The following is a 24,523-nucleotide window of genomic DNA, read 5'->3' as shown; positions in this document are numbered from 1 at the left end:
TACTTTCCTAATCTGGTTATTTCTAACGGAGTGGAAACGTCTCTTTACAATGTGAAGAACAGAAAAACTTATGACCAAAATATACAGATTAAGAGTTGATGCACACATGGGAAGGAGCCTGGGGGAAGGAGGACCAGCCAGCAGCTGCACCAGGTGGATCCTGAGCCTGCTTCTGCCCCCGCCCACAGGTACTTAAGGCGGGGCTGCCAGAGGCTGCTCGGGAAGGAGCCTGGGGGAAGGAGGACCAGCCAGCAGCTGCACCAGGTGGATCCTGAGCCTGCTTCTGCCCCCACCCACAGGTACTTAAGGCGGGGCTGCCAGAGGCTGCTCAGGAAGGAGCCTGGGGGAAGGAGGACCAGCCAGCAGCTGCACCAGGTGGATCCTGAGCCTGCTTCTGCCCCCACCCACAGGTACTTAAGGCGGGGCTGCCAGAGGCTGCTCAGGAAGGAGCCTGGGGGAAGGAGGACCAGCCAGCAGCTGCACCAGGTGGATCCTGAGCCTGCTTCTGCCCCCACCCACAGGTCCTTAAGGTGGGGCTGCCAGAGGCAGTGCCTTGGCGTGCGCCTCAGCGTCGCGCCAAGTGCGACGCTAAGTGTGCACTTAGCGTCGCACTTGGAGTCGCGTAGGATCTGAAGACCTACCCATCTGCCTCTCCAGAGACACCAGCAGCCAGAATACCAGCAGCAAATAGCAGCAGCAGAGGGCAGCAGCTTTAAAGACAAGGGGAAAGGGGCAAACGTGGACTTTATCTGCTCCTTCTTAGCTGCTTTTCTCTTTTATCTCTTATCTTTTATATTCTTTTAAACTGTTGTGCATTTTATACCCTAACATTTTAATATGTGCCTGGGAGGACTATTGGGCAACTCAGGGGATCGGGGAGGTGCCACCATAACTGTGGTCACGGGCAGGGGGAGGTATGGCATTGGGGGATTAACAGGCCAGCTGAGGAGAAGAGGGACTAGACACCTTACAGCTGTCCCCTCTTCTGGTTCTTCCCCCAACCTGATGGTTCCTGGCAGCCTTACCAGTCTGCCCTCGGGTCTGGTGGTGCTGCTGCTGAATGCCAGGTCGGCCCAAAATAAAATCTCCCTCATCCATGATTTGATTGTGGATGAGGGGGCTGACCTGGCATGTATTACTGAGACCTGGGTGGGAGAACTGGGAGGGGTCACTCTCTCCCAGCTGTGCCCTCCTGGGTACTCGGTGCAGCACCAACACCGACTTGAGGGTCGGGGAGGGGGGGCTGCCGTGGTCTATAGGAATTCTATCTCCCTCTCCAGGCTTCCTGCTCATTCGAGTGCAGATCTTGTGTGTTTGTACCCGGGACAGATTAGGGATTCTGTTGGTGTACCGCCCACCCCGCTGCCCATCAGACTCCCTGCCTGAGCTGACGGAGGTGGTCTCGGACTTGGTGTTGAGGACTCCTAGGATGATGGTCCTGGGGGATCTCAACTTCCATGCCGAGACTGCTGTATCTGGGGTGGCTCAGGACTTCATGGCCGCCATGACAACCATGGGGCTGTCCCAACATGTCATCGGCCCAACGCATATAAAAGGACACACGCTTGATTTGGTTTTCTCAACTGGGCAGGAGGATGGTGATCTGAAAGTGGAGGAATTAACATCTGTCCCTTTGTCATGGTCAGATCACTTCCTGCTGAGGTTTAGACTCCTGGCGGCCTTTCCCCTCTGCAAGGGTGGGGGACCTATTAAAATGGTCCGCCCCCAGAGATTAATGGATTCCGATGGATTCCAGAGGGCTCTGGGGGATTTTCCTGCTGGTATGGCTGGTGCTCCTGTCGAAGCCCAGGTCGCTCTGTGGAATGCAGAGATGACTCGGGCGGTTGACATGATCGCGCCCAAGCGCCCTCTCCCTCCGAGCAGAGCCCGGCCAGCTTCTTGGTATACACCTGAGCTGAGGGCAATGAAGCAAGAGGGGAGACAGCTAGAACGCAGGTGGAGGAAAACTCGTGCCGAGTCTGACCGAACACAGGTAAGAGCCCACTATCGAGCCTACTCTGTGGCGGTGAGGGTGGCAAAGAGACAGTTCTTTTCCACCAGCATTGCATCTTCTCAGTGTCGTCCAGCGGAGCTTTTCCGAGTGGTTCGCGGCCTGTTACATTCTGGGCCAGGGAGAGAGACTGTGGAACCCTCGGTAGCACGCTGTGACAAGTTTGCACAGCACTTTGAGGATAAAGTCGCTCAGATTCGTCATGAATTGGACACCACCATTAATGCAGTTCCATTGGTAGAGGCGTTCAGAGCACCGTCTGGTCCAGTTTTATTGGATGAGTTTCAGTTACTGAGGCCTGAGGATGCAGACAAGGTGCTTGGCCAAGTCCGATCGACCACTTGTGTGCTTGACCCTTGCCCTTCATGGCTTATTGAATCAAACAAGGAGGGGTTGTCCGGCTGGGTCCAGGAGGTTGTAAATTCCTCCTTGAGAGAGGGAGTGGTGCCTGCCGCTTTAAAAGAGGCAGTAATTAGACCACTCCTGAAAAAGCCTAACCTGGACCCAGAGGATGTTAACAATTATAGGCCAGTGGCCAACATTCCCTTCCTGGGCAAAGTGTTTGAGCGGGTGGTTGTAGGACAGCTCCAGGCACTGTTGAATGAAACGGATTATCTAGATCCATTTCAATCGGGCTTCAGGCCTGGTTTTGGAATGGAAACTGCCTTGGTCGCCCTGTGGGATGACCTCTGCCGGGAGAGGGACAGGGGGAGTGCGACCCTGTTGATTCTCCTAGACCTCTCAGCAGCTTTCGATACTATCGACCATGGTATCCTTCTGGATAGGTTGTCTGGGTTAGGAGTTGGAGGCACTGAACTACAGTGGTTCCGCTCCTACTTGGATGGCCGATTCCAGAAGGTGGTGCTGGGGGATTATTGCTCTGTGCCATGGCACACGGTTCCACAGGGCTCTATTTTATCCCCCATGCTGTTTAACATCTACATGAAACCGCTGGGGGAGGTTATCCAGAGGTGTGGGCTGAGGTGCCATCAATATGCAGATGACACCCACCTCTACCTCTCTTTCTCATCAAAACCAGGTGAGGCAGTGGCTGTTCTGAATCAGGGCCTGGGCATGGTAATGGACTGGATGAGGGCCAATAAACTGAAACTCAATCCAGACAAGACGGAGGTACTGTTAGTGGGTGGTTCGTCTGCCCGGCTAGGTGATATTCACCTGTTCTGGAGGGGGTTGCACTCCCCCTAAAGGATCAGGTTCGTAGTTTGGGGGTGCTCTTGGACCCAGAACTGTCACTTGAGGCACAGGTGAACTCAGTGGCATGGAGCACTTTTTATCAGCTTAGGCTGGTATACCAACTATGCCCTTATCTGGACAGAGATAGCCTAGCTAACAGTTATCCATGCTCTGTTAACTTCTCGTCTGGATTACTGCAATGCGTTATATGTGGGGCTGCCTTTGAAAACGGTCCGGAAACTTCAGCTGGTCCAAAATAGGGCAGCAAGATTGTTAACAGGGACTGGCCTGTGAGCTCATATCACGCCAGTACTTTTCCAGCTGCACTGGCTGCCAGTCCATTTCCGGGCCCGATTCAAAGTGCTGGTGTTAACATTCAAAGCCCTTAACGGCTTGGGGCCAGGTTACCTGAAGAATCGCCTCCTCCCATATGTGCCTGCCTGGACCTTAAGATCATCATCAGCGGCCCTTCTCCGTGAGCCCCTGCCAAAGGAAGTGAGGCGGGTGGCTACTAGGAGGAGGGCTTTTTCTGTTGTGGCACCCCGGCTCTGGAATGAGCTCCCTAGTGAGGTTTGCCTGGCGCCTACATTGTATTCCTTTCAGCGCCAGGTGAAGACCTTTTTATTTTCCCAGGCATTTTAGCATTTTAGCTTTCTAAATTTTTATCTTTGCTGTTTTAAATCTGTATTTTAAACTCCTGCACTGCTGCTAGGTTTTATTGTGGTTGTATTATATTGTGGTTTTAATGTTCTATATATTTTAAATTGTTTTATTGTGTGTTGTTTGGTTTTAATTTTTGTGAACCGCCCAGAGAGCTTCAGCTATTGGGCGATAAAGAAATGAAACAAACAAACAAACAAACAAATAAATAAAATAAAAATGTTCACTTGATGAATGCAACAGGAAGTATATGTTTGTGGGGCCACATTGGCAGAAGACATGCTTTGCAGGCAGCACTCTTAAGTTCCATCCCTGGCATCACCAGTTAAAACAGGCCTCTGGGTAGGACAGAGTTACTGCTAGTCAGAGTAGACAATACTAGCTAGAGCTTTCATGTTTGTTTATAAGAACTTTTCCTAACTATTAATATTACATTGCATTGTTTCTTTGCAATGTTAACTGGAGTTTTGTTGATTTATATTATTTTGATTTTTTTTAGCTGTGTAAGCTCAAAAGCTATTGATTTTTCTAAGTTATTTTATGTGTGTAATCAACAGAAAAACAGAGAGTGGGAAACTATATATAAGTAAACAAATACTGCATCATGTCAACTCAAACACAATACTTTTCAATGGAAGCAATGTCATTCAGCAGAAGATCTTAATGGGTGATAGGAAAGTGCTCCCTCTCTCTGGGCCCAGATTTGATGGGTAGCCTGAACTGTGCTTAGAAGCCATTTACTATACTCAAAAAATTAAAATTTGCTGTATGCCACCTTGAGATCCCTTTTTGGGGTGGAAAAGCAGCCTATACATTTTAATATAAATTAAATCAGTGGTCAGCCAATGCAAGTCAGGATGCATATATGGTGTTCTCTCTCTTGTAGGAGAAGTACTCTATTAGATGGCATATCCAGTAATGTTTAAAAGACCAGTTTCCTCTACAGAAAAAAATAGGTAAGAGAATATCTGTTCAGGAATGGTGAGCGGCACTGGTCATTTGTTTTAAAAACATATTCTGGGAATATATTCACTTGAATAAGTAGTTTATTACCTACACAGAAATTTGTGCTTTGATAGGCCTAGTTTTGCCAAAGCTTTACTTAAGATAATATTTAAATGCAGAATGTTGAGGGCAATGTGAGCAAAATATCCCTCTATACTGGCCGAAAAAGAAGAAAAACATAACTCACTAGTAACAGTAAATTGAAAATCTTGTCTCAAATTTCCTAATTTTGCATTTGTTTAAAACAGGGTTGTTAAACATAAAACTGTGTATCCATAACAGATCATATACATAGGCCGTTCTACCTAAACCTAAACAGTATAGACTATACTGTTACCTAAATCTTCTTATATGATGACAGAATGACAGGGAATGACTAGGTGGGGGAGGGGGGAGAAAGAAAATTTTGTTGCACTGTTTTGTTTAAAAATATTTTTAAAAAATATAATGAAAAAAGCCTTCTTTAAAATAAAAAGAGATGATGGTGCTGAACATTCCAACAGCAGAATTCTATTTATTAGGAAATAAGCCCCACTGTGTGCTATGGGCCTTACTCTCAGGAAGGCCTGCACAGGATTGCAGCCTAAATGCACTTTATGTACCATCTCAGTATCTCATTCTGCCAGTAAAAGACCATGTGGTTAGTGCTAATCTGATTTGACCTTTACCCTAGTCATCTGAAAACAAAACTTAATCCACACCAACCACACACCCATTAGCAAGTTTAAAAGGTGAAGAAAGATGACTGAAATGGAAAAGATTATTTTAATGGAGCGGATAAGCCTGATGTCAAGTATATCCTCAGAAAAAATAAGGAGAAGAATAAAAATGCCAGAGAGAGATGGTGGGATTTTTGTGGTTTACAAATTTTTGCTCTACCCACTATATCCTTGAGGGAAAAGGCACTATAGTATAGCTGCAGCAAATTTACCTGAAATGCTGAGTCAACACTGAGATGTTCACTTATATCCACCCACCCCACCCTTCATTAAGTGATACATTTCCTTTCCATATCACTGGAAAATATGCTCACTCCCATTTGGTGGAACGACACCTCTTGAACTTGCAGCTGTGACCCTGACAGCACATTTTCCTTTCCAGATACAGGGTTAGCTTTAAAGTTCTGCCAGACTTACTGCAGAAGAAAAAAGGTATGATTATCTGAAGTCCTCAGTACTTCCTATTGTACTCTTAACCATTGCAACTATTTCCCATTTATCTCAAATGCTGTATTTTTTATTTTGAATGTTTATGTCCTGCTTTTCAGCGGACAAGGCTCACAAAATGGCTTGTTTAAATAGATAGTAAAAATCAATTAAAAAACAGTAACAAATCAATGTAATGGTTTTTAAAAAGCAGTCAGTCTAATAGAACAGCATACAACCTTAAAGGCCTGGGCAAATTAAAACAACATTTTTCACTTGGTGCTGAAACGGAAACAGACTTGGCACAAGGTAAACATCCCTAGTTAATTATGCACCTAGAAACAGCTAGGACAATGAGAGCTACTTTGTATATCACAAGAAGCAGATCTGTAAATATATTCAGGATTCCATTTTCAATATCTTGCAATGTTCTACAGAAGTCTACACAATCTGTAGCCTAGGCATTTCTCAATGGAGAGATGGGCAAGTTCCCTTTTCATGCTATATAAGAGGTGACAGAACAAGGAAATATAAGTACACTTGCTTTTTGCTGGTTGTTGTAACATGCAAAGCAGTCCTGAATACATATTGTCAGGATATAAACAATATGTTTATATTGGAGTCACACAGTGCTTTTTAATGTCTATATGAAACCACTGGGAGAAAGCAGTGAATTGTCATCAGTATGCTGATGATATCCTATATCACCTTGCTGTAGACGTTCTGAACCTATGTCTGGAGTCAGTGATGTGTTGGCTGATGATAAACAAACTGAAATTAAATCCAGACAAGACAAAGGTGTTACTGGTCATGAGACCTACCAGTCCAAGGATAGGATGTCAGTCTGTTCTCAACTGTTTGAAAAACCAGGTTTGTAGCTTGAGGGTACTCCTGGACTCAAGCTTGCTATAGGATGTCCACATGGCAGCTGGAGCCAGGAATGCTTTTGGTCAGCTTTAAGTAGTGTGCCATCTGTGCCCATTCCTGGCAAGCTATAACTGGCCATGGTCACACATGCATTAGTTATATCTCAACTGGACTACTGTAACACACTCTCGGTGGGCTGCCCTTGAAAACCACTCAGGAAGTTCTGTTGGTGCAGAATGCTGCTGCTAAAATCATGACCCATTCATGTTGGAAACTTCTGACCTATTTAGTGTATTAGCTGCACTGTTTCCAGTTCATTTCTGAGTTTAATTCAACATGCTGGTTATTACCTTCAAAGCAGATTGGGATCAAGCTATTTGAAGGACCATCTGCTCCCATGTGAATCTGGCTGTCCTTTAAGATCAACCATCCTTTAAGACGTCTTGTGCATACCATGGCAAATGAGAGGGCCTTCTCTTTGGCAGTGCCTCACATTTGGAACTCTCTAGCACAAGCGGTTAGATCATTTACCTCTTTGCATTCTGCCAGTGATGGAAGAACTCTTTTAAAACAACAACAACAAGGCTTTGTTTCTATAGCTGCTTAAATTATTCTTTGTTAGTTCTAGCTCTCTTGATTCCTTTTAATGCTATTTATAGTGTTGAGATGTGTTTTATCTAATTATTGATTTTAATTGTTAGATTATTGTTGTTTTCTTTGTTGTTGTTGCTTTTTTATGTTTTGTTGACTGTTTTGGAGTGCCTCTATTGGAGGGGGAAAATGGGACAGAAATTTTACTACAGATAAGTAGAAAAATAACTCTGATTCAGAATTTATAGATAGGACTGCACTGACTGTTCAGGGGTGTACATGTTCAGCATAAAAAAGGGGCCAGGAGGGGGGCTCAGTGCAAGGGTACTGAAAGACTTATTTGGAAGCAAAAAAAGGTCCCAAAGCAGCAGCCAGTTGGGGCTGTGATGATGCTCACTCTGGAGCATCACCACCAGGTACTAAGGTAAAGGCTGGAGCTGCATCACAAACACTTTCACCCCTTTTGGGGGGGTGGAAATTCATCTTGAAAGTTGGACAACACTTTTTACAGCAGAGGAAATGTTCACAAAAGCCACCCTACAAACACTTTTTAGCTCTATTTATGTTTATTTTATGTCAGTATTTATTTCTAACCTGCCCTTTAAACCAATCTAGGCTTCCAAGGCTGAGGCTGCTAGAATACTACCCTGCCTAAGGCCACCTAGTTATTTCATGGCTGATGGGAGATTTGAATCAGAGATTTTCCATCTCACAGACCATACTTTTAGCCACTGCACTACACTGCAGCTCTAAGTGGCATCAGATAGGACATTAGCAAGTTTCTCAAATTCCCCCATCTCCTTTATTGGGATGTAAATAACAGGTGAATAAAGAACAGCATAGATACCACAGGATAATACATTCAATCCCAGATTTAAACTGAGCATCAACAAAGACAGCTATTCCACTGTATCTCTAAATTCTATCCACTGCGGTTTCTAAGAAATAAGCACTTTAATTCCTTGTTGATAAACATACCAGAATTACCCATATATAGTAAGCTAAGCACATCACAAGTATAGTCCATCTAATCTACACAACAGCTGCTACAGAAGAGCATACCTATTTGCCTGCGTTCAGGGGGAAGCTGCACAGCTGTCTGATCAGCAAATCTGCAGAGAACCATGTGCTCCTAGGAAAAAAAAATCCAAACAAACACAAATATCACAGGCGTCTTCCATTACATTCTTCCAAAATAACAGTTTTAGTAGTGGTATCCAGGAAACTATGTATATCTGAAGTACAAAACAACTGACAGGAGTTTCATGTTTTGCAATGAAATATTATTTGCAACAGGTTCCGGATCACATTACGTTTTTTTAAACCAATGAAAGGGCTGCTGGTGCAAACCGGTAGGCCTAATGTCGCCTTCAATGACTGGTATTTACTATATGGTTCTTTTTGCTCTGTGCTTCTTGCTCAGCTCACTCTATCGTACATGGACATGCGAGTTTACTGGGGTGAAAGTTTGTAGTAAGGCGCAATTAGGGCAATTGACATAGTTGTTCCTAAGCACCTTCCCTCCACCTGGAGGTTTTCCCTGGCTCCATGATTTCCCAGGGAACTGCAGGCTCTGAAGCAGGTGTGGAGATTAGAGTGCAACTGGAGGATTACTTGGGACGAGCCCAAGCACACACTATTTCGATTCCAGTAACAGGCCTATGCAATGGCAGGGAACACGTCCAAGAAGGAATTCTTTTCTGATGCCACTGCATGTCATCCATTAGAGCTTTTCCAAGAGGTTAGGGTTTATTACAAACTACACCTATTGGAAATGGCAAAGAACCTTTGGAAACCTGCTGTGACTTTTAAGACTTTGGGGGCTATGCACACAACATGCTAACCCACACTCTTTAAACTGTGGGTTAGCGTGTTGTCTGAATGCAGCATGTTTTCCGCGGGGTGGGTTATTGTATTTTCTGAACTCAGCCAGTATGGCTTGTTAACCATGCTGTGTGGCTTGTTAACCACCCTGAACAACCCGACGACAAACCATAGGTTCTCAAGGTGGCTTGTTTGAGAAAAATAAGCCACACTGCATGGTTAACAAGCCACCCTGGCTGCGTTCAGACAACACGCTAACACTGGTTCAACAAACAATCCATGGTTCAAAACAACCCACACTCAACCACCGAGTGTGGGTTAGCGTGTTGTGTGAACAGCCCCTTTGTGGATAAAATTTCTCATGTCCATCTCAACGTTGACTCCATAATTTCTGCAGGTGCTAGTGATGTTCATAGTTCCATCTGAGCGAGATTTTTTGGACGAGTTTCAGTCATTGCAGCCCAATGATGTGGATAGTATTCTTAGATATGTCCAATTTACCTTTACCTGTTCGACCCTTCATTTCATTTCTTCTATTTCTATTTTACCCCATAGCCGAAGCTCTCTGGGTGGTTCACAAGACCCTTACATTTTATGGTTAATAACAACAAATAGGGAGGGGTTGGCTAGCTAGGTCCAGGAGGTTGTAAATGTTTCATTGATGAAGAGGTTGCTCCAGCTGCCTTGAAAGAGGTGATCTTATGGCACTTCTGAAGACACCCTCCTTGGATCCAAATTACATGAGAGGCCAATTGCAAATATATCCTTCCTTGGCAATGTGCTAGAGTGCATGGTGGCAATACACTCCTGGGAGTCCTGGATGAAACAGATTTTCTGGATCCATTTCAATAATGATTTAGGCCAGGATTTTGGAGGAAAAACTACTTTGGTCACCCTGTTGGATGACCTGTTTCAGGAGAGAGACATTGATAGTCCAATCCTATTGATCCTTCTAAATCTCTCAGTGGGTTTTGATACCATCAACCATGATATCCTTCTGGATAGGCCGGCTGGATTGGGGTGGGGGGCTGTATCAGAAAGTGGTGCCTGGAGTCTTCTGCTAGACCCACAAGGTTCACATTTATCCCTCAATACTATTCACTATCTATATGAGACCGCTGGGTGGACTCATCAGGAGATGTGGAGTGCCGTGCCAGCAATATGCTAGTGATACCAAGATCTATTTCATCTTGAGGCTAAATTATTGTAACGTGCTCTGTGTTGGACTACCTTTGAAGATGGTTTGGAAGCTTCAGTAGGTAAGAAATGCAGCTGCATATGAACTATCTGGGATAGGCAGGTTAGCAGGTATTACACCAGTATTAAAACAACTATTGGCCATGATACTTATATTTAAAGAATATTCATATTCTGTAATCTGTATCCCTACAAGGTGTATGTGTGTGTTCATTCCTCTGGCCCAGTCAGATTAAGGCACAGCTAGATGAGATATGAGAGATTTGTGATTGATTTCTCCCACAGGGGAGAAAAACCATACTGGAATTGTACTGGTACTTCCCCAATACTGATGGACAAATTGGGGAAATTGTGTGAGAGGTTCACTCTTTCCTAGTACCACATCCCAGATCCAATTTGGCCCCCTTCAGCAACAAAAAAACAACATGGGAGAACATGATCATGGGTCTCCCACATCATGCCTACTTTGAGCCTAAACTTTCTCATACATGCATCATGCCCCTTCTGTGCTTTCTGCTTCACTATGTCTGACTCATGCAAGCATTATACCATGCAGTGGCCAAATGCACAGCCAGTGGGGAGGGGGAGCACTACCAGGTACAATCCTGCTTCCTCCATAACAAATAAGAGATGTCTTGAGGTTCCCAGTGTTTTGCTACTCTAGCACAATACCACAGCCTTTAGCGTTGCATCGTCCATCAAATTCTTGCATCACGGCCTTTTGCTTTGTACAGAAAGCCACAGAATTAGGCTATAAAACTCCACCTATCCTTCCTGCTGAACCACTACTAGGTCACATCATGTGATCGATGTGAATACATGGTATATAATATACTTCATGCAGACATGACCTCAGAAGCGATTATGCTTTCTGCAGGTGGAAAAAGGTGCAAAAAGGAAAACTAATGCTGCGTCAGTGCTTTTGCTGCCAGTTGCACTAGCTAGGACAACTGCAATTTCAAGTGCCAAGTCACAACAATCAGAACAATTTCAGAACTGTAGATCCTGACAGAGCTGTCAGTAACATTAGATGCAGATAACTATGTGAGAAAACAAATTCATATAGAATTTAGGCAATATCATTTACAAAGAATAAATCCTTCCAAATAAATATATGTATAATTCTGCATTAGATTTTAATTTTGTATGACTTCATTAGGTTTTTGAATTATACTGTTGAACATTATATTGATGGTTTTAGCTACATGGTAACCAGCCCTGACACTCTGGGGTAGACAGAATTAAAATCCAATTAAATTAAGAAGGAAATGCAGGCATAGGCAACCTGGTGCCCTCAAGATGTTTTGGACTACAACTCCCATAATTCCTATTGGCTATGCTGGCTGAGGCTGATAGGAGTTGTAGCCCAAAACGTCTGGATAGCACCAGGTTGCCTATTCCTGAAATAGTGTATTGGAAATGCATACATCTAAAACTGGAATAGCTGTTTTTATTTAACATGGTATTTAGAAATGATGGGAAGGCTTCCTATACCCTACAGAGATAATGCCAATTAGGTCTTCGGGATATCTAACTTCTGGGAGGCTGTAGAGATCAACCTACGTTCAGAAGAGTCATGAGTTATATGACATAGCTGTAACGCAGACAGTATGTGTATGAACTTTATTCATGTGTAGGAACTTATGTGCAGCCCCTAGGGCTTTTCTCTCTCCCCATGTCACCTCTCAGTAATAGCATCTACTGCAAACCAGTTTTTAAGCTGAGAACTCATGTTCAGAAATACAGTGAAAATTTCTGCTGTGTGCCCAGTTCTCCCCATTTATAGCCCATGTCCTGATTCCATTATGCTGTGCAGCAGGTTTTTCCTTACTTTCCTGATGTGTATCTCACACACACACACACACACACACCACTGCACTGCCAGCTCTAAGGAGTGTGTAAGAGCTGGTTGCATGCCTAGATATCCTAGCACACATCTCTGGGTCATCATCTGTAATATTTGCACATTATTATACTCAAACAAGACCTGGAGCTGACTGTGGCTCAGATCATGAGCTGCTTCTTGCAAAATTTCGGCTTAAATTGAAGAACGTAGGGAAAACCACTAAACCAGTCAGGTATGACCTAAATCATATCCCTTATGAATATACAGTGGAGGTGACAAATAGATTTAAGGGATTAGACCTGACAGACAGAGTGCCTGAGGAACTATGGACAGAGGTCCATAACATTGTTCAGGAGGCAGCAACTCAATCCATCCCAAAGAAAAAGAAATGCAAGAAAGCAAAGTGGCTGTGTGATGAGGAAGTAGCTGTAGCAAGGGAGAAAGGGGAAGATATATCCAATTTAATGCAGAGTTCCAGAGAATAGTAAGAGATCCAAGAAGGCCTTCTTAAATGAACAATGCAAAGAAATGGAGGAAAACAATAGAATGGGAAAGACTAGAGATCTTTTCAAGAAAATCGGAGATCTCAAGGGAACGTTTTGTGCAAAGATGGGCATGATAAAGGACAAAGAAGGCAGGGACCTAACAGAAGCAGATGAGATTAAGAAGAGGTGGAAAGAATACACAGAAGAACTATACAGGAAAGATTTTAATGTCCCTGGAGATCAAATCGCCAACATTCGCTGGATCATGGAGAAAGCAAGAGAATTCCAGAAAAATGTCTATTTCTGCTTCATTGACTACGCTAAAGCCTTTGATTGTGTGGATCGCAATAAACTGTGGCAAATTCTTAAAGAGATGTGCGTACCAGACCACCTTACCTGTCTCCTGAGAAACCTGTACAAGGGACAAGAAGAAACAGTAAGAACTGGACATGGAACAACCGATTGGTTCAAATTTGGGAAAGGAGTACGCCCTGCTTATTTAATTTATATGCAGAGTACATCATGAGAAATGCCGGGTTGGATGAATCACAGGTCGGAATTAAGATTGCCGGGAGAATTATCAACAACCTCAGATACGCAAACGATACCACCCTAATGGCAGAAAGCGAAGAGGATCTAAAGAGCCTCTTGTTGAGGGTGAAAGTGGAGAGTGCAAAAGCTGGTTTGAAACTCAACATTAAAAAAACGAAGATCATGGCATCTGGCCCCATCACTTCCTGGCATATAGAAGGGGAAGAAATGGAAGCAGTGACAGATTTTATTTTCTTGGGCTCCAAGATCACCGCAGACAGTGACTGTAGCCATGAAATTAAAAGACACCTGCTCCTTGGGAGGAAAGCTATGGCAAACCTAGACAGCAGAGACATCACCTTGCCGACAAAGATTCGTATAATCAAAGCTATGTTTTTCCCAGTAGCAACGTATGGCTCTGAGAGCTGGACTATAAGGAAGGCTGAGCACCGAAGAATTGATGCCTTCAAACTGTGGTGCTGGAGAAGACTCTTACAAGTCCCCTGGACTGCAAGGAGGTCAAATCAGTCAATCCTAAAGGAAATCAACCCTGACTGCTCATTGGAAGGACAGATACTGAAGCTGAAGCTCAAATATTTTGGTCACCTGATGCAAAGAGAAAACTCACTGGAAAAGACTCTGGTGCTGGGAAAGATTGAAGGCAAAAGGAGAAGGGGACAGCAGAGGATGAGATGGCTAGATAGCATCACCGATGCAATGAATATGAACTTGAGCACACTCCGGGAGAGAGCGCAGGACAGGAAGGCCTGGCGTGCTATGGTCCATGGGGTCACGAAGAGTCAGACACGACTTAACGACTGAACAACAACAACAAAATACTCAAACACATGGAGTCCCAATAGTTAAAACAAAGCATACAAAAACCCCAGCAGTTTTGAAAGAAGGATTTTCTCCACTCAAAATTTTAAAGCCCCTTTTAAAAAACAAAGGTACTCTCCTCCATTAAATGTGCTTGTGTCTATTTAGTTAGTTCTAAATCTAAAATATTGACGCAAGCAATTTCCCACTAGAAAAGAATAGTAGCTACAAATACATCTAAATGACCAGCAATGAGCTGGATTTTTGCTATGGGATGCCACAGTTGCCATTTTGAATGAAACATTGTCTGATATATAATGGCTAGTTTCCATAACAACACTTCTGATTCTACCTGACATAAGGTGGCCTTGAATCTCACAGTGAAAGGAAATACAAAATTTAGATGAACTACAGACTCAGTGACAGTGTCTAGCCACCACATTCCAACTTTGGCAACATATCAATAACTGAAAATATATCAATCCAATATGCAAAGATGCACATTGCTGTCTAGAGAACCATAGACATAAGACATGTACATGGAACCAAGACACCATCTGGTACAGATACACATAAAATTCTACAAGTGACTTGGACTGATTTTAGAGTGTCTTCTTGGCGCACATTTCCTTTAAAAAAAAATGATGCAAATTTATCAAAACAATATGCTTCTTAGCACCCGTTGATCTTCAAATATGGCACATTTTCTTATCTTTTGTATTTGCTATCTTCTGTTTAAATTGTTACATTATTTTATCTCAGTGAAAGATGAATTTACAAAAATTCATGAGGAAATTGGAAATATACTGCAATGGACAATGTATCTTCGGAGCAATAATTTTCCAATAAACTCTTTGCTAGATGGGAAAAAGTTAAAGATACATAATAATAGTATTTAGTTTATTTTTCAAATTATACACTATATTTTCTGGCCGAATAGGACATGGAAGAAAAATAATGGTTTCAACAAGCCAGAATATTCTCAAAAATACAACAACGCTAACATGGGGATTCGTGTGTGTGTGTATGTTCTTCACTTTGGGATATGTTTCAATTGATGGAAACAATCTGCCCATGCAAAGGAATGTGAGTATGAAGTTGCTTCTTCCATTGAAATAAATGGAGCACCTCTTCAGGGTTGATGAGCATCATCTATGTTCCTAGAACAGACTGGGATGAATTATTATGAAAAATTATTGAAACGTTTTGTTTCTATAACAATGTTGCTGTGCTTACTTGTGGCTAAAGCAATTCATATTCCATAGAGACAATTAATATAATATTAGCATGTTTTAGTTACATTTTATTGGAACGTTATTTTAGTTCAGAGACTGTCTCAGCATCCCCCAACCTGCAATGTTGGCAGGAAATGATAAGGGTTGTAGTCCAACACATCTGGAGGGAGTCAGGTTGAGGAAGACTGAACTACACAATAGTCAATTCACTAAGAAAACAGTATTTGATATGTAATTGAAAAAAAATCTAAGCCATTTCAAACTATCAATGTCCAATCTGAATCAGGAGATAAGGAAATTAAATAAACAGGGGAAACAGCAGAGCCAGGTGAAGCCAAATTACTATAAAAATAGGAAACTGATCCAACAACGAACACACTTATGTCTGCCATGGAAGTTCCACTCTGTTGGATCAAATTACCTCCAGGTCCATCCAATATATTGTTGGAGGGACTAGGAAGAAACCAAGTCTAGAAATGCTCACCAGCACTTTCACAGATATTCCTCTATTTCTACTTGATAGATGAATATAGTGAAATCACTATGTTGTTTTTATTGTTTTATCTTTAAAATCATTAATAGTTTTACCTTATCTTTTTATGATCTTGTGAACCACTTTTAGGAATTCTTGAATCCAAAAAATGGGATATAAATTAAGGGCGCAATCCTATGGGGATCTGCCTCTGAACTCAGAGGCAACCGACTATCCAATGCAGGGCAGGCAGAACGGATCTTCTCCTTCGTGCTCCGGCTGCCCTGCATGTATAGCTTGATGGCTGATTTCAGCTGTCTAGCCAGGGTGCCTCCAACTGGGAGGGGGAGGCTGAACTGCGCACAGGAAGCATCATAATGGCACTTTCGCTGTCCCCTCCCTGTCCCCAGGAACACCTCTTTTGGCTACTACATGCTGCTCTTACGAGCGCGGAGCTGGGGAGAAATTGCTCCGACTACTAGGAGGCGGGGGACGGGAATCAGTTTTCTGGGAACTGACCTTGGAGTGCTGGCTCCAAGCTCGGTTCCCAGGAAACAAAAAATCCTGTGGCCATCTAGACGCTGTCTAGCGGCCATTGGGTTGCACCCTAAATTTATTAAATACCCAGAATGTTTTATACCATATTTGCTACAAAATCTTTTTCCTACACCTAAAGAGGAAGAGACACAAGTAATACAATTGTCAAGCTTTACTATTCTGATGTGTTTTTAACCCCATTGTTAAAAGAGATTACATATTCCACCTGAACCATCCAGAAAGAAACAGAAAAGAGTACAGAAAGGAGTTCTAAACCACAACTCTACCTTTTGCGTACCTTATAGGATAGCACTTCCTTGAACTGATGACTGAAATAGAAAAAAAGGATTCAATGATCACCGTGAGAAACAATTAAAAAAATGATGTAATCTTTAAAACATTTGGCTGAATTCTAAAGAAATTCTTGTGGTGTGTGTTTTCATCTGGAAGTTGAACCAAATTCAGAAGCAGACACCGGGCTGGTTCTCACAACATGACAGTCCACTGTGGCTTAATTTACCTGCGGGAGCTGTTGTATTGTGCTACATGGGCATCATGTTTGTATGGCGCCCATGGGCGTCCAGCTTGCCATGGGTTGTCATGTCATGTGAACCCAGGCGATGGGTTGTTTGAGGGTTAGATAACCCTCAAATAACCCATATCTTGTTTACCCCATAGGTAAATTAACCCACAATGGGCTGTTTTGTCGTGAAAATCAGATCACTGTGACCCAGTTCACACATAACAACTAACTATAGGTTAAACAACATTCACTCCCACTTCATTTAACAAACTGTGGGTTGTTGTGATGTGAGAACTGGGCCACTGCAACAGAGGTTTGCACTTAAATTATAAGAGTTCTTCAAAATGAAGAGATCCTTTCCTACTCTATTTAATGTTGTTCTCTAGTGAAGTAGAAAACTCAGAAGTTCAGCAATTCCAAAGTGAAAGGACTATTTTTAACGCCACTAAAAATAATTTGACTGTATGAAAAGGTATAATTAAATACAATCAAACTACTTGAACTCTGTTTCTGAAATACTGCTCGACTTCCATTACTATGTTCTATGGTCCTTTCACAGGCACATTATGTATGCAATTCTACACACACTTAGTAGAGACTAAGCCTCAATTAACACAGTGGGACTTGCTTCTGAATAAACAAGCATATCATTGCACTGTAGAGGTCTATTATTTTTTAGATCAAAAACGTTATTTATGGTGCAATCCTATGTTTTGTGCCCTCGTTAGACATAAGCCTACAAACCTGGAAGCTTCCATAGATGCGGGTAGGGCAGGAGGAGCAAGAGGCGATTTTCACCTCCCCATGTTCCTGCTGTTGCATTTGTACTCTAGATGGGCCTTTGACCCCATGTAAAATTGGTGTGCTGGCAGGGGCTGGAGAAGCCACAGGTTTCTTTGTACCTGGCCTGTTCCATTCCCTTCCCCCTCTGCCCATTGGCACCTCCCCGTTCAGACCTCTAAGAAGTCACTTTTGCAAACTCAGAAAGCAGCCAGCATGGTTCTTTCTGTGGTAGCAACGGGGTGGGGGGATCAGATACTGAAGTTTCCCTTCTGGGGTCTACAGCCTCAGATTGGGGTGTCCAAAAAATCCTATGGTCCCTAGGATGCTCTCCCGGGACCACAGGATTGCTCTCTTAAAAGCATTACAAGAACCAACATCTACAATTGTAGATGTTAATAAATGAGAAAAATAAAGTGTGAATGGATGATTTTGAAAGACGAATTAAGGCTATGACTAGAACAGCAATGCAGCTTTGTATAGTTTTCCAGTGGGGCAAGCATGCTGAAAGCTCTTTTCTTTCAAGTCTGTACCTTATTGTAGGTCTGTTATGTATTCTCTACTTTTTATAATTGCTACTAACTGCTCTTTCAGGAAGAGCACTGGTGATTCCTAGGAACAGTTAAGGGGTGCATCTATATAGCTAGAATTAGCTCTAGATCAGCTAGTTCTAAATTAGCTAAAAGTCATACGTCTAGATGAGTTTCTCCCTTGGGCATTGTGACAAAGAGTGGGATGTATTAATCACTCATCTATGGGATTATATATTCCCCTTACACAGGGACAGGACAACTAACTTCTATTATTTTTTTCTTCTGAACATTCCATCTTGGGGTAGAATCTGCCATGACTTGACAGTTGGCACCCAACATTTTAAACATAGTTGTTGAAAATAAATGTATTGTTTGACTTGTTCTGTTTTTCTTCTTCTGTGGGACAAACACAGGTATTACCACTGCAATCCTTTGCATGTCTACTCAGAAGTAAGTACCACTGTGTTCCATGGGGCTTAACCCCATGTGTACAGGATTCAACCCAAGACTTAAACACCATACATTTTAACCTAGTTTCACACACACACACACACACACACACACACACACACACACAGAGATTTCAAGAAATATCTGACCTTTGTGGAAATGCGAACTTGGCTGTGTTCTGAATGAAGCCGTAGCAGCAAGGAGAGATAACAAATGCTGCATGAACTTTGATACAACGTTCAATCACCATATCTGTTGCCACTCCACAAGCATGCAATGCTACCTGCAAAAGTTATTGCTGAGTTATTGAAATGCAAAGAAAGAGTGCCATCAACTGCAACATCAGCCTCTCCTTGGCCACATATTACAGTGTCGGTTATTTTCATTGCTCGTTCTAAGATAAAAGGAAAAAAAGTATGCTAGATGAAAAAATATATCCACTTGGCAGTAGGTATAAAATATGATACTAATCCAAATGAGGTAGTGCAACAGCATTATAATGTTAAAATCTAGCATGGCACATAAAGGTATCAACACCACATTTTTGGACAGTTCACATCACCATATAGGGTCAGATGACATTTCTTTCCCAGATAAGAACCAAACTGTGGATCTAAGATATTAATCAAACAATGCGTCAATATGATCCAGAAAGGTTCATAAGTAAAGGAATGTTAACTTTTCCTGTATTTTATTCTAAATACATTTCATTCATACAGATCCAAAGTGAATCATGGCTGATTATGTCGACAAAGGGGATAGACAAAACTTGACAGTATTCTGGCACAGGTCTTATAACAAAGTGAAATAGTTGCTGCCAGGTTTACTTTCAGTCACCTGAAATGACAACCTCAAACACAGATATTTCTGTAAGTATGATAACTACATAGTGCTTAAAGAATGTTTGGGTTTGGTTGATCAACTCAAGATACCATGTCGAAAAAAAGGTTTTCCTGGGAGTCTAGACTATACTGTACTGATCTGCCAGGTTATAGATTACATTACAACTAATTACAGCTAATTTATTAGCAAACATTTTAAATAAATATATCATCCTCAACAATATTCATGGCACATATATAATGGCATGATGTAACTTGAGTGTCTCATGGAGTTTTCCCAATAACTATTGTAACTTTTTTTCAAACCACTTCCAACTCACACACGTGAAGCTGTTTGGTTGATATGTAACAACTAACTTTTTTCTGCTAATAATAAGTACAACTAATTAAATTTACAAACATTTTTCTCTAAAATTCTGTGATTAGCTCCTCATCCTCTGTCTCACTTTTGTTTTTCATTCCAGTCTTTAGGCCACTTACTCCTCTGTCCTAACTACACTATCATTTCATTTTCTCTTAGTCTGCAATCCTACACACTTACCTGGGAGTAAGTCCCATTGAGTTTACTTCTGAGTAAACATAGTAGAATTGTGCTATTTCAGTGCATACTTAACACAGCCCAGCCCTTAAATGTGCAATTGCCCCTAACCACCTCCTACTCCGTTACCTCTCAAGCAGATATTCTTTCAGTCTTTACCCCACAGCCTTAACCATAAAGGTAAAGGTGTCCCCAACCAGTCATGTCCGACTCTAGGGTATGGTGCTCATCTCCACTTCTAAGCCGAAGAGCCAGCTCTGTCCAAAGACGCTTCCGTGGTCATGTGGCCGGCATGACTGAACACCAAGGTGCACAGAATGCTGTTACCTTTCCCGCCAAAGCAGTACCTATTTATCTACTTGCAATTTCTTGCTTTCGAACTGCTAGGTTGGCAGAAGCTGGGACTGAAGACGGGAGCTCACTCCGTCACGCGGCACTCGGGTCTTGAACTGCTGTCCTGCTGACCTTCCGGTCTGCAGTTCAGCATCTTAACCACTAAGCCACCGCGGCCCCCGCCTTAACCATAACTAAGGGTTATATCAGTCCCACCACTCACCATGGTTAATAGTGAATAGGGTTTGATTTTAACTAGGATCTGAAGTTTCTAGCTTCAAATCCTGGTTAAGATCAAGACTAGATAGTATTATCCATGGTTAACTGTAGTGCTGAGAACCATAGTTAAAATTGGTGGGGTGGAAGGAAGCATATAATCTCATATACCAATCTCAATTCTTTAATTATTTTAAGGACCAAGCTATCTTATTTCTGCATGAGCTCTTCCTTGCTCTCTATCAACTGAATTTGTATCAAAAGTTCCTCTCACCATAGTAGTTACAAATAATTTGTACCAAAACAGTTTCATACTTCATCATTTTTCGTATGGGATAACGAAATAATTATTGGAAACCTAGATTTCACAGGACTAATTATGCTGTGGTTTCAAACACACTGGGCAGTATCCAGTACTGCTGCTGCTGAGCTTCTGCTATTTATCTTGTGCCCACGCAACCTGCTGCAAAGACAACAGGAAACCAGTGCTTCCTGAAATAACCCTGGAAACGAGCAGAAACACTCATTTCTGATAGTCTTCAGAAATGCTAGCTTCCTGTTACAGTGGATACTGACCACTGTTCCAACAGCCAACTGGAGTATTGTATTATTACTATTCACTTGCAAAAAGCCTCTTTGCCATGTAACCATTTCAGTTGTTTTGTAAGACTGTGTGTTCTTTTCACTTTATAAGGCAGATTTCATTGCTAAGTTGATTATTTTGTACATTGAGCATGATGGTGGGGTGTCAACAAATTAATAGCTCCAAACTCTAACTTCTAGTTTCCCATTAATACAAGTTTATACAGTATCAAAAATAACAGGCTTTACAGAAAAGTAATTTGTATTTTACATATTAAACATTGTTTAACAAAAATATTTCCTTTTAAAAACATAAGCAAAGTCTAAAGTTATAATTTCAAAATCACTTACCCCAATATTAAAAGTTCCTTTGAAATTGTACATATTTGCTTGGATGAACCAAATATTGTTTAATCCTAGTTCATTGCTTCTCTCTTTAGCACGTATCAGTGACAACTCTTTATTTTCGACCAATATTATCTACATTTCACAAAAGCAGCAGTTAATTATGGTCAACTTTTGAATAAAAAATAACAATCTTCACACAATCTCGAGGTACTTTGTCAGGAATAAATGCTGTGTTCCTAAACAGAAATGTATCAATCTAGCCATTAATACATTTAAATTCTTCCCGACCTAATCCCTTAATCAAAACAGATAATGCAGAATTTCGTGCATGTGAACCAGAACAGATTTGTCCACTCGTCTTTAACTTCACTGCTTCCCTAGTAAAAAGATTATGCTGACACTAGAGAATGGGGCTGCTCTTACAAATTTCAAACTACAAGGAAGGCACTGCAGGTGGCCCTGCCCACTTCAGTGTCCTGTATGTCCCCCTTGCTTTGTATCACAGGGGCTTGTATCACAGATATACTGATGCAGCAGTATATCTGTAACTGCTGCTGCCCCAATGCAAAGAGGTACAGTCTAGTTCCCAGTGTCAGTAATGAGACAGCTCATTGTTCCCAGGGATGAGGTATCTTCTTGTGGCAGTTGTCAGAACCTAGTGTCCCACCTTGTGTGCAACTACTACTGTGCAGCAGAAAACAGGACTGGGGTATTGGTCATACTGTATATGCCAACCATACTGTATGTATACAGTTAACTCTTGCAAAAGAAACGATTACCAAAGGCATTTGCTAGTTATCACACATGGTACCTCGCACATCAAATTTCCACAACCACACTTTTGGCACTTGGGCCAGGTTTATGCAATTTTGCAGAACTGCACATGCTGCAGTTCTCAAAGGAATTTGTGAACAGACCTTTTCAGTTCATTTTCAAACATTTGGAAGACAGCCAACTTTTTCACGTTCACTTGTAGGCTTGAGCATGATTGACTCAAATTTCCCAAAGAAAATCTCCCTGAGACTTAATACCGAGACGTGTTGCTCCTCAGACAAGCAGAAAATGTCTGCTATTATTGTTTATGAGCCTGTAACTACATCAGAGTATTTCTCACATAAAGCCTCTACATTCAAGGAGAACTGGAAGCACAGAATTTGCTGATCTGGTCTTCTGATTATGAGACGTCCAATTAAGTAAAACAAAACAAATAATTGAACTGTGATAGGATTGCTCATACTATCTCTATCTCTCATCTGTCAACCTTTCTATCTATATGATGGTTTTCTTTGTTACTGAGCCACAAAAAGGAATAATGCAGTTTGTGTCAGATGTGAGGAAGCAAAATTACCCAAAGTAGCCATAATTCAAGATTAGTTCATGCAAGAACTAATTTTCTATAGTTAAACTGAGATATGTTTTTTACTATAAATAGTAAGATTATAATCTGTCTGGCATTTTTGGCTCTTAAACATAATCACTGGCTCAGTTCGGATAATCTCATCTTAAAAAAACGAGATATGCACAAGCCTTTCACTTCAAACCGTAGCTTAAGATCCTGGGTTATTCTGAAGTTGGTAAACATATTTTCCTGGTTCCAATGAATTGGGTAACTATGGTAAGAAAATTCCCAGTTTAATCATGGCTAAACGTGAAGCAAGGAGCAAAGTGTGGGCAAAATGCTTGTGTATATCTTGGGTTAACAAGACAAGATTTGATCATCTGAACATGGCCTCTGTATGGATACGTTTTTTCACAGTGCCATGGTTTTTGTAATTACCTATTACACCCATGTCAAATTGGGTTTAGTTCTTGAATTATGAGTGGAAAGATAAAGGACCCTTAATGAAATCCAGAAGCCCCACTCCTTATCTGCATTCACCAGTTTTGGCCTCTCTCACTGGTCCTAATAAGCCACACAACCTACTTGTGGGAGCCTGCTAACTGCACTGAAATGGGAGAATTAAGTCTATGTTCTCATGACTGTTTTTCTGGGTACCTTACACAAACCAAAACATAACTGAGGTGCTGTAGCACAGTGGTAGCACACATCCTTTTCCTGCAAAATGTTTCAGAGTGTCAACCTGAAGGTTTAGAAAGCTGGTATGTCCCTATTCTATCTTTTTTATATAAGTTGTCTTCAGCCATACTTATTGTTAGGAGTGATACTATTTTATTGTTGGGAGTGAGAAATAGTTGTTGTTGTTGTTGTTCAGTCGGTAAGTCGTGTCCGACTCTTCGTGACCCCATGGACCACAGCACGCCAGGCCTTCCTGTCCTAAGAAACAGTACTTGTTCTTATTCAGAAAAATGTAAGTGGGTTGTTGTAGAATATGTCAGGAGTTCCCTAAATCAAACAGTTTGCATTTAATTACACATTTGAAGTTCTGGGATATAAAAATTTGTATTTACATGTTATTGACACCTTACCTTGCATAATGATAGTATGTGAGCAAGAACAATTCCAACGTGGCCCTGTTCAAGCCAAAAGAAAATACAGAAATAAACCTTAATCCCACACAGCTGATCCATTTCACAAAATATTCCAACGAAATATTGACAGACTCTGAAAACAGATCAAATTCCAGTGTTTGTCTCTGTCCTACATGTTGGTCACATGCTGCTAGACTTATAGTGATGAAAAGCAACTGAGGCTGTACCTCATTAAAGAAAAAAAAAATACATTACCCCACCACTGCAAAAGTCCACAATTACATCTCCAGGTTTAGCCAGCTTTGTTACTAAAGCCACCAGATTATTGAGCTGTTGCTGTTTCCTCAAAGCACGATCACTGGACATCTTTCCTAAAGATGACAAAAAGGTATTTACCATGACTTATTGCGAGAATGGTTTTGCAAATTTTGTTTTAAATTTAATTATTTTGATTTATAGCTTGCCTGGTTCCAAATATTTAGCAGAGTAACTGATTTTATACAGTACAAAGAAGAGAAAAAGGGAAGGA

The 24,523-nt window shown here is 41.8% G+C and overlaps 2 protein-coding genes across 18 annotated transcripts in view; one reads left to right on the top strand and one right to left on the bottom strand.

Annotated features, from left to right (window-relative positions):
* GSTCD (glutathione S-transferase C-terminal domain containing) overlaps nucleotides 1-24,523 on the bottom strand; it is a 90,382-nt gene that overhangs the window by 4,983 nt on the left and 60,876 nt on the right. For 8 of the 17 annotated variants that reach the window (XM_084855771.1, XM_084855769.1, XM_084855772.1 and 5 more), the window contains 6 exons: nucleotides 24,250-24,365; nucleotides 23,992-24,036; nucleotides 21,568-21,696; nucleotides 18,855-18,988; nucleotides 16,718-16,748; nucleotides 8,536-8,605 (listed from right to left, as the gene is read on the bottom strand). In XM_084855771.1, coding sequence (XP_084711897.1) covers nucleotides 8,536-8,605; nucleotides 16,718-16,748; nucleotides 18,855-18,988; nucleotides 21,568-21,696; nucleotides 23,992-24,036; nucleotides 24,250-24,365 — 525 coding nt within the window. Of the gene's footprint in view, nucleotides 1-5,903; nucleotides 6,006-6,560; nucleotides 6,787-8,535; nucleotides 8,606-16,706; nucleotides 16,749-18,854; nucleotides 18,989-21,567; nucleotides 21,697-23,991; nucleotides 24,037-24,249; nucleotides 24,366-24,523 lie in introns of those variants that run through there. The other 9 variants (XR_014792021.1, XR_014792022.1, XR_014792020.1 and 6 more) reach the window with 5 other exon arrangements.
* On the top strand, nucleotides 803-4,032 carry LOC146343778 (uncharacterized). Its single transcript, XM_084855779.1, has 2 exons — nucleotides 803-914; nucleotides 1,020-4,032. The coding sequence occupies exon 2, from the start codon at nucleotides 1,112-1,114 to the stop codon at nucleotides 3,215-3,217; it is 2,106 nt and encodes a 701-aa protein (XP_084711905.1). The 5' UTR covers nucleotides 803-914; nucleotides 1,020-1,111; the 3' UTR covers nucleotides 3,218-4,032.

This window comes from Heloderma suspectum, chromosome 5 (genome assembly GCF_057233095.1).
Source record: "Heloderma suspectum isolate Gila_16-S chromosome 5, 16-S_ref, whole genome shotgun sequence".
In the NCBI taxonomy this organism is placed as follows: Eukaryota; Metazoa; Chordata; class Lepidosauria; order Squamata; family Helodermatidae; genus Heloderma; species Heloderma suspectum.
This window is presented reverse-complemented; position numbering and strand designations above follow the sequence as displayed.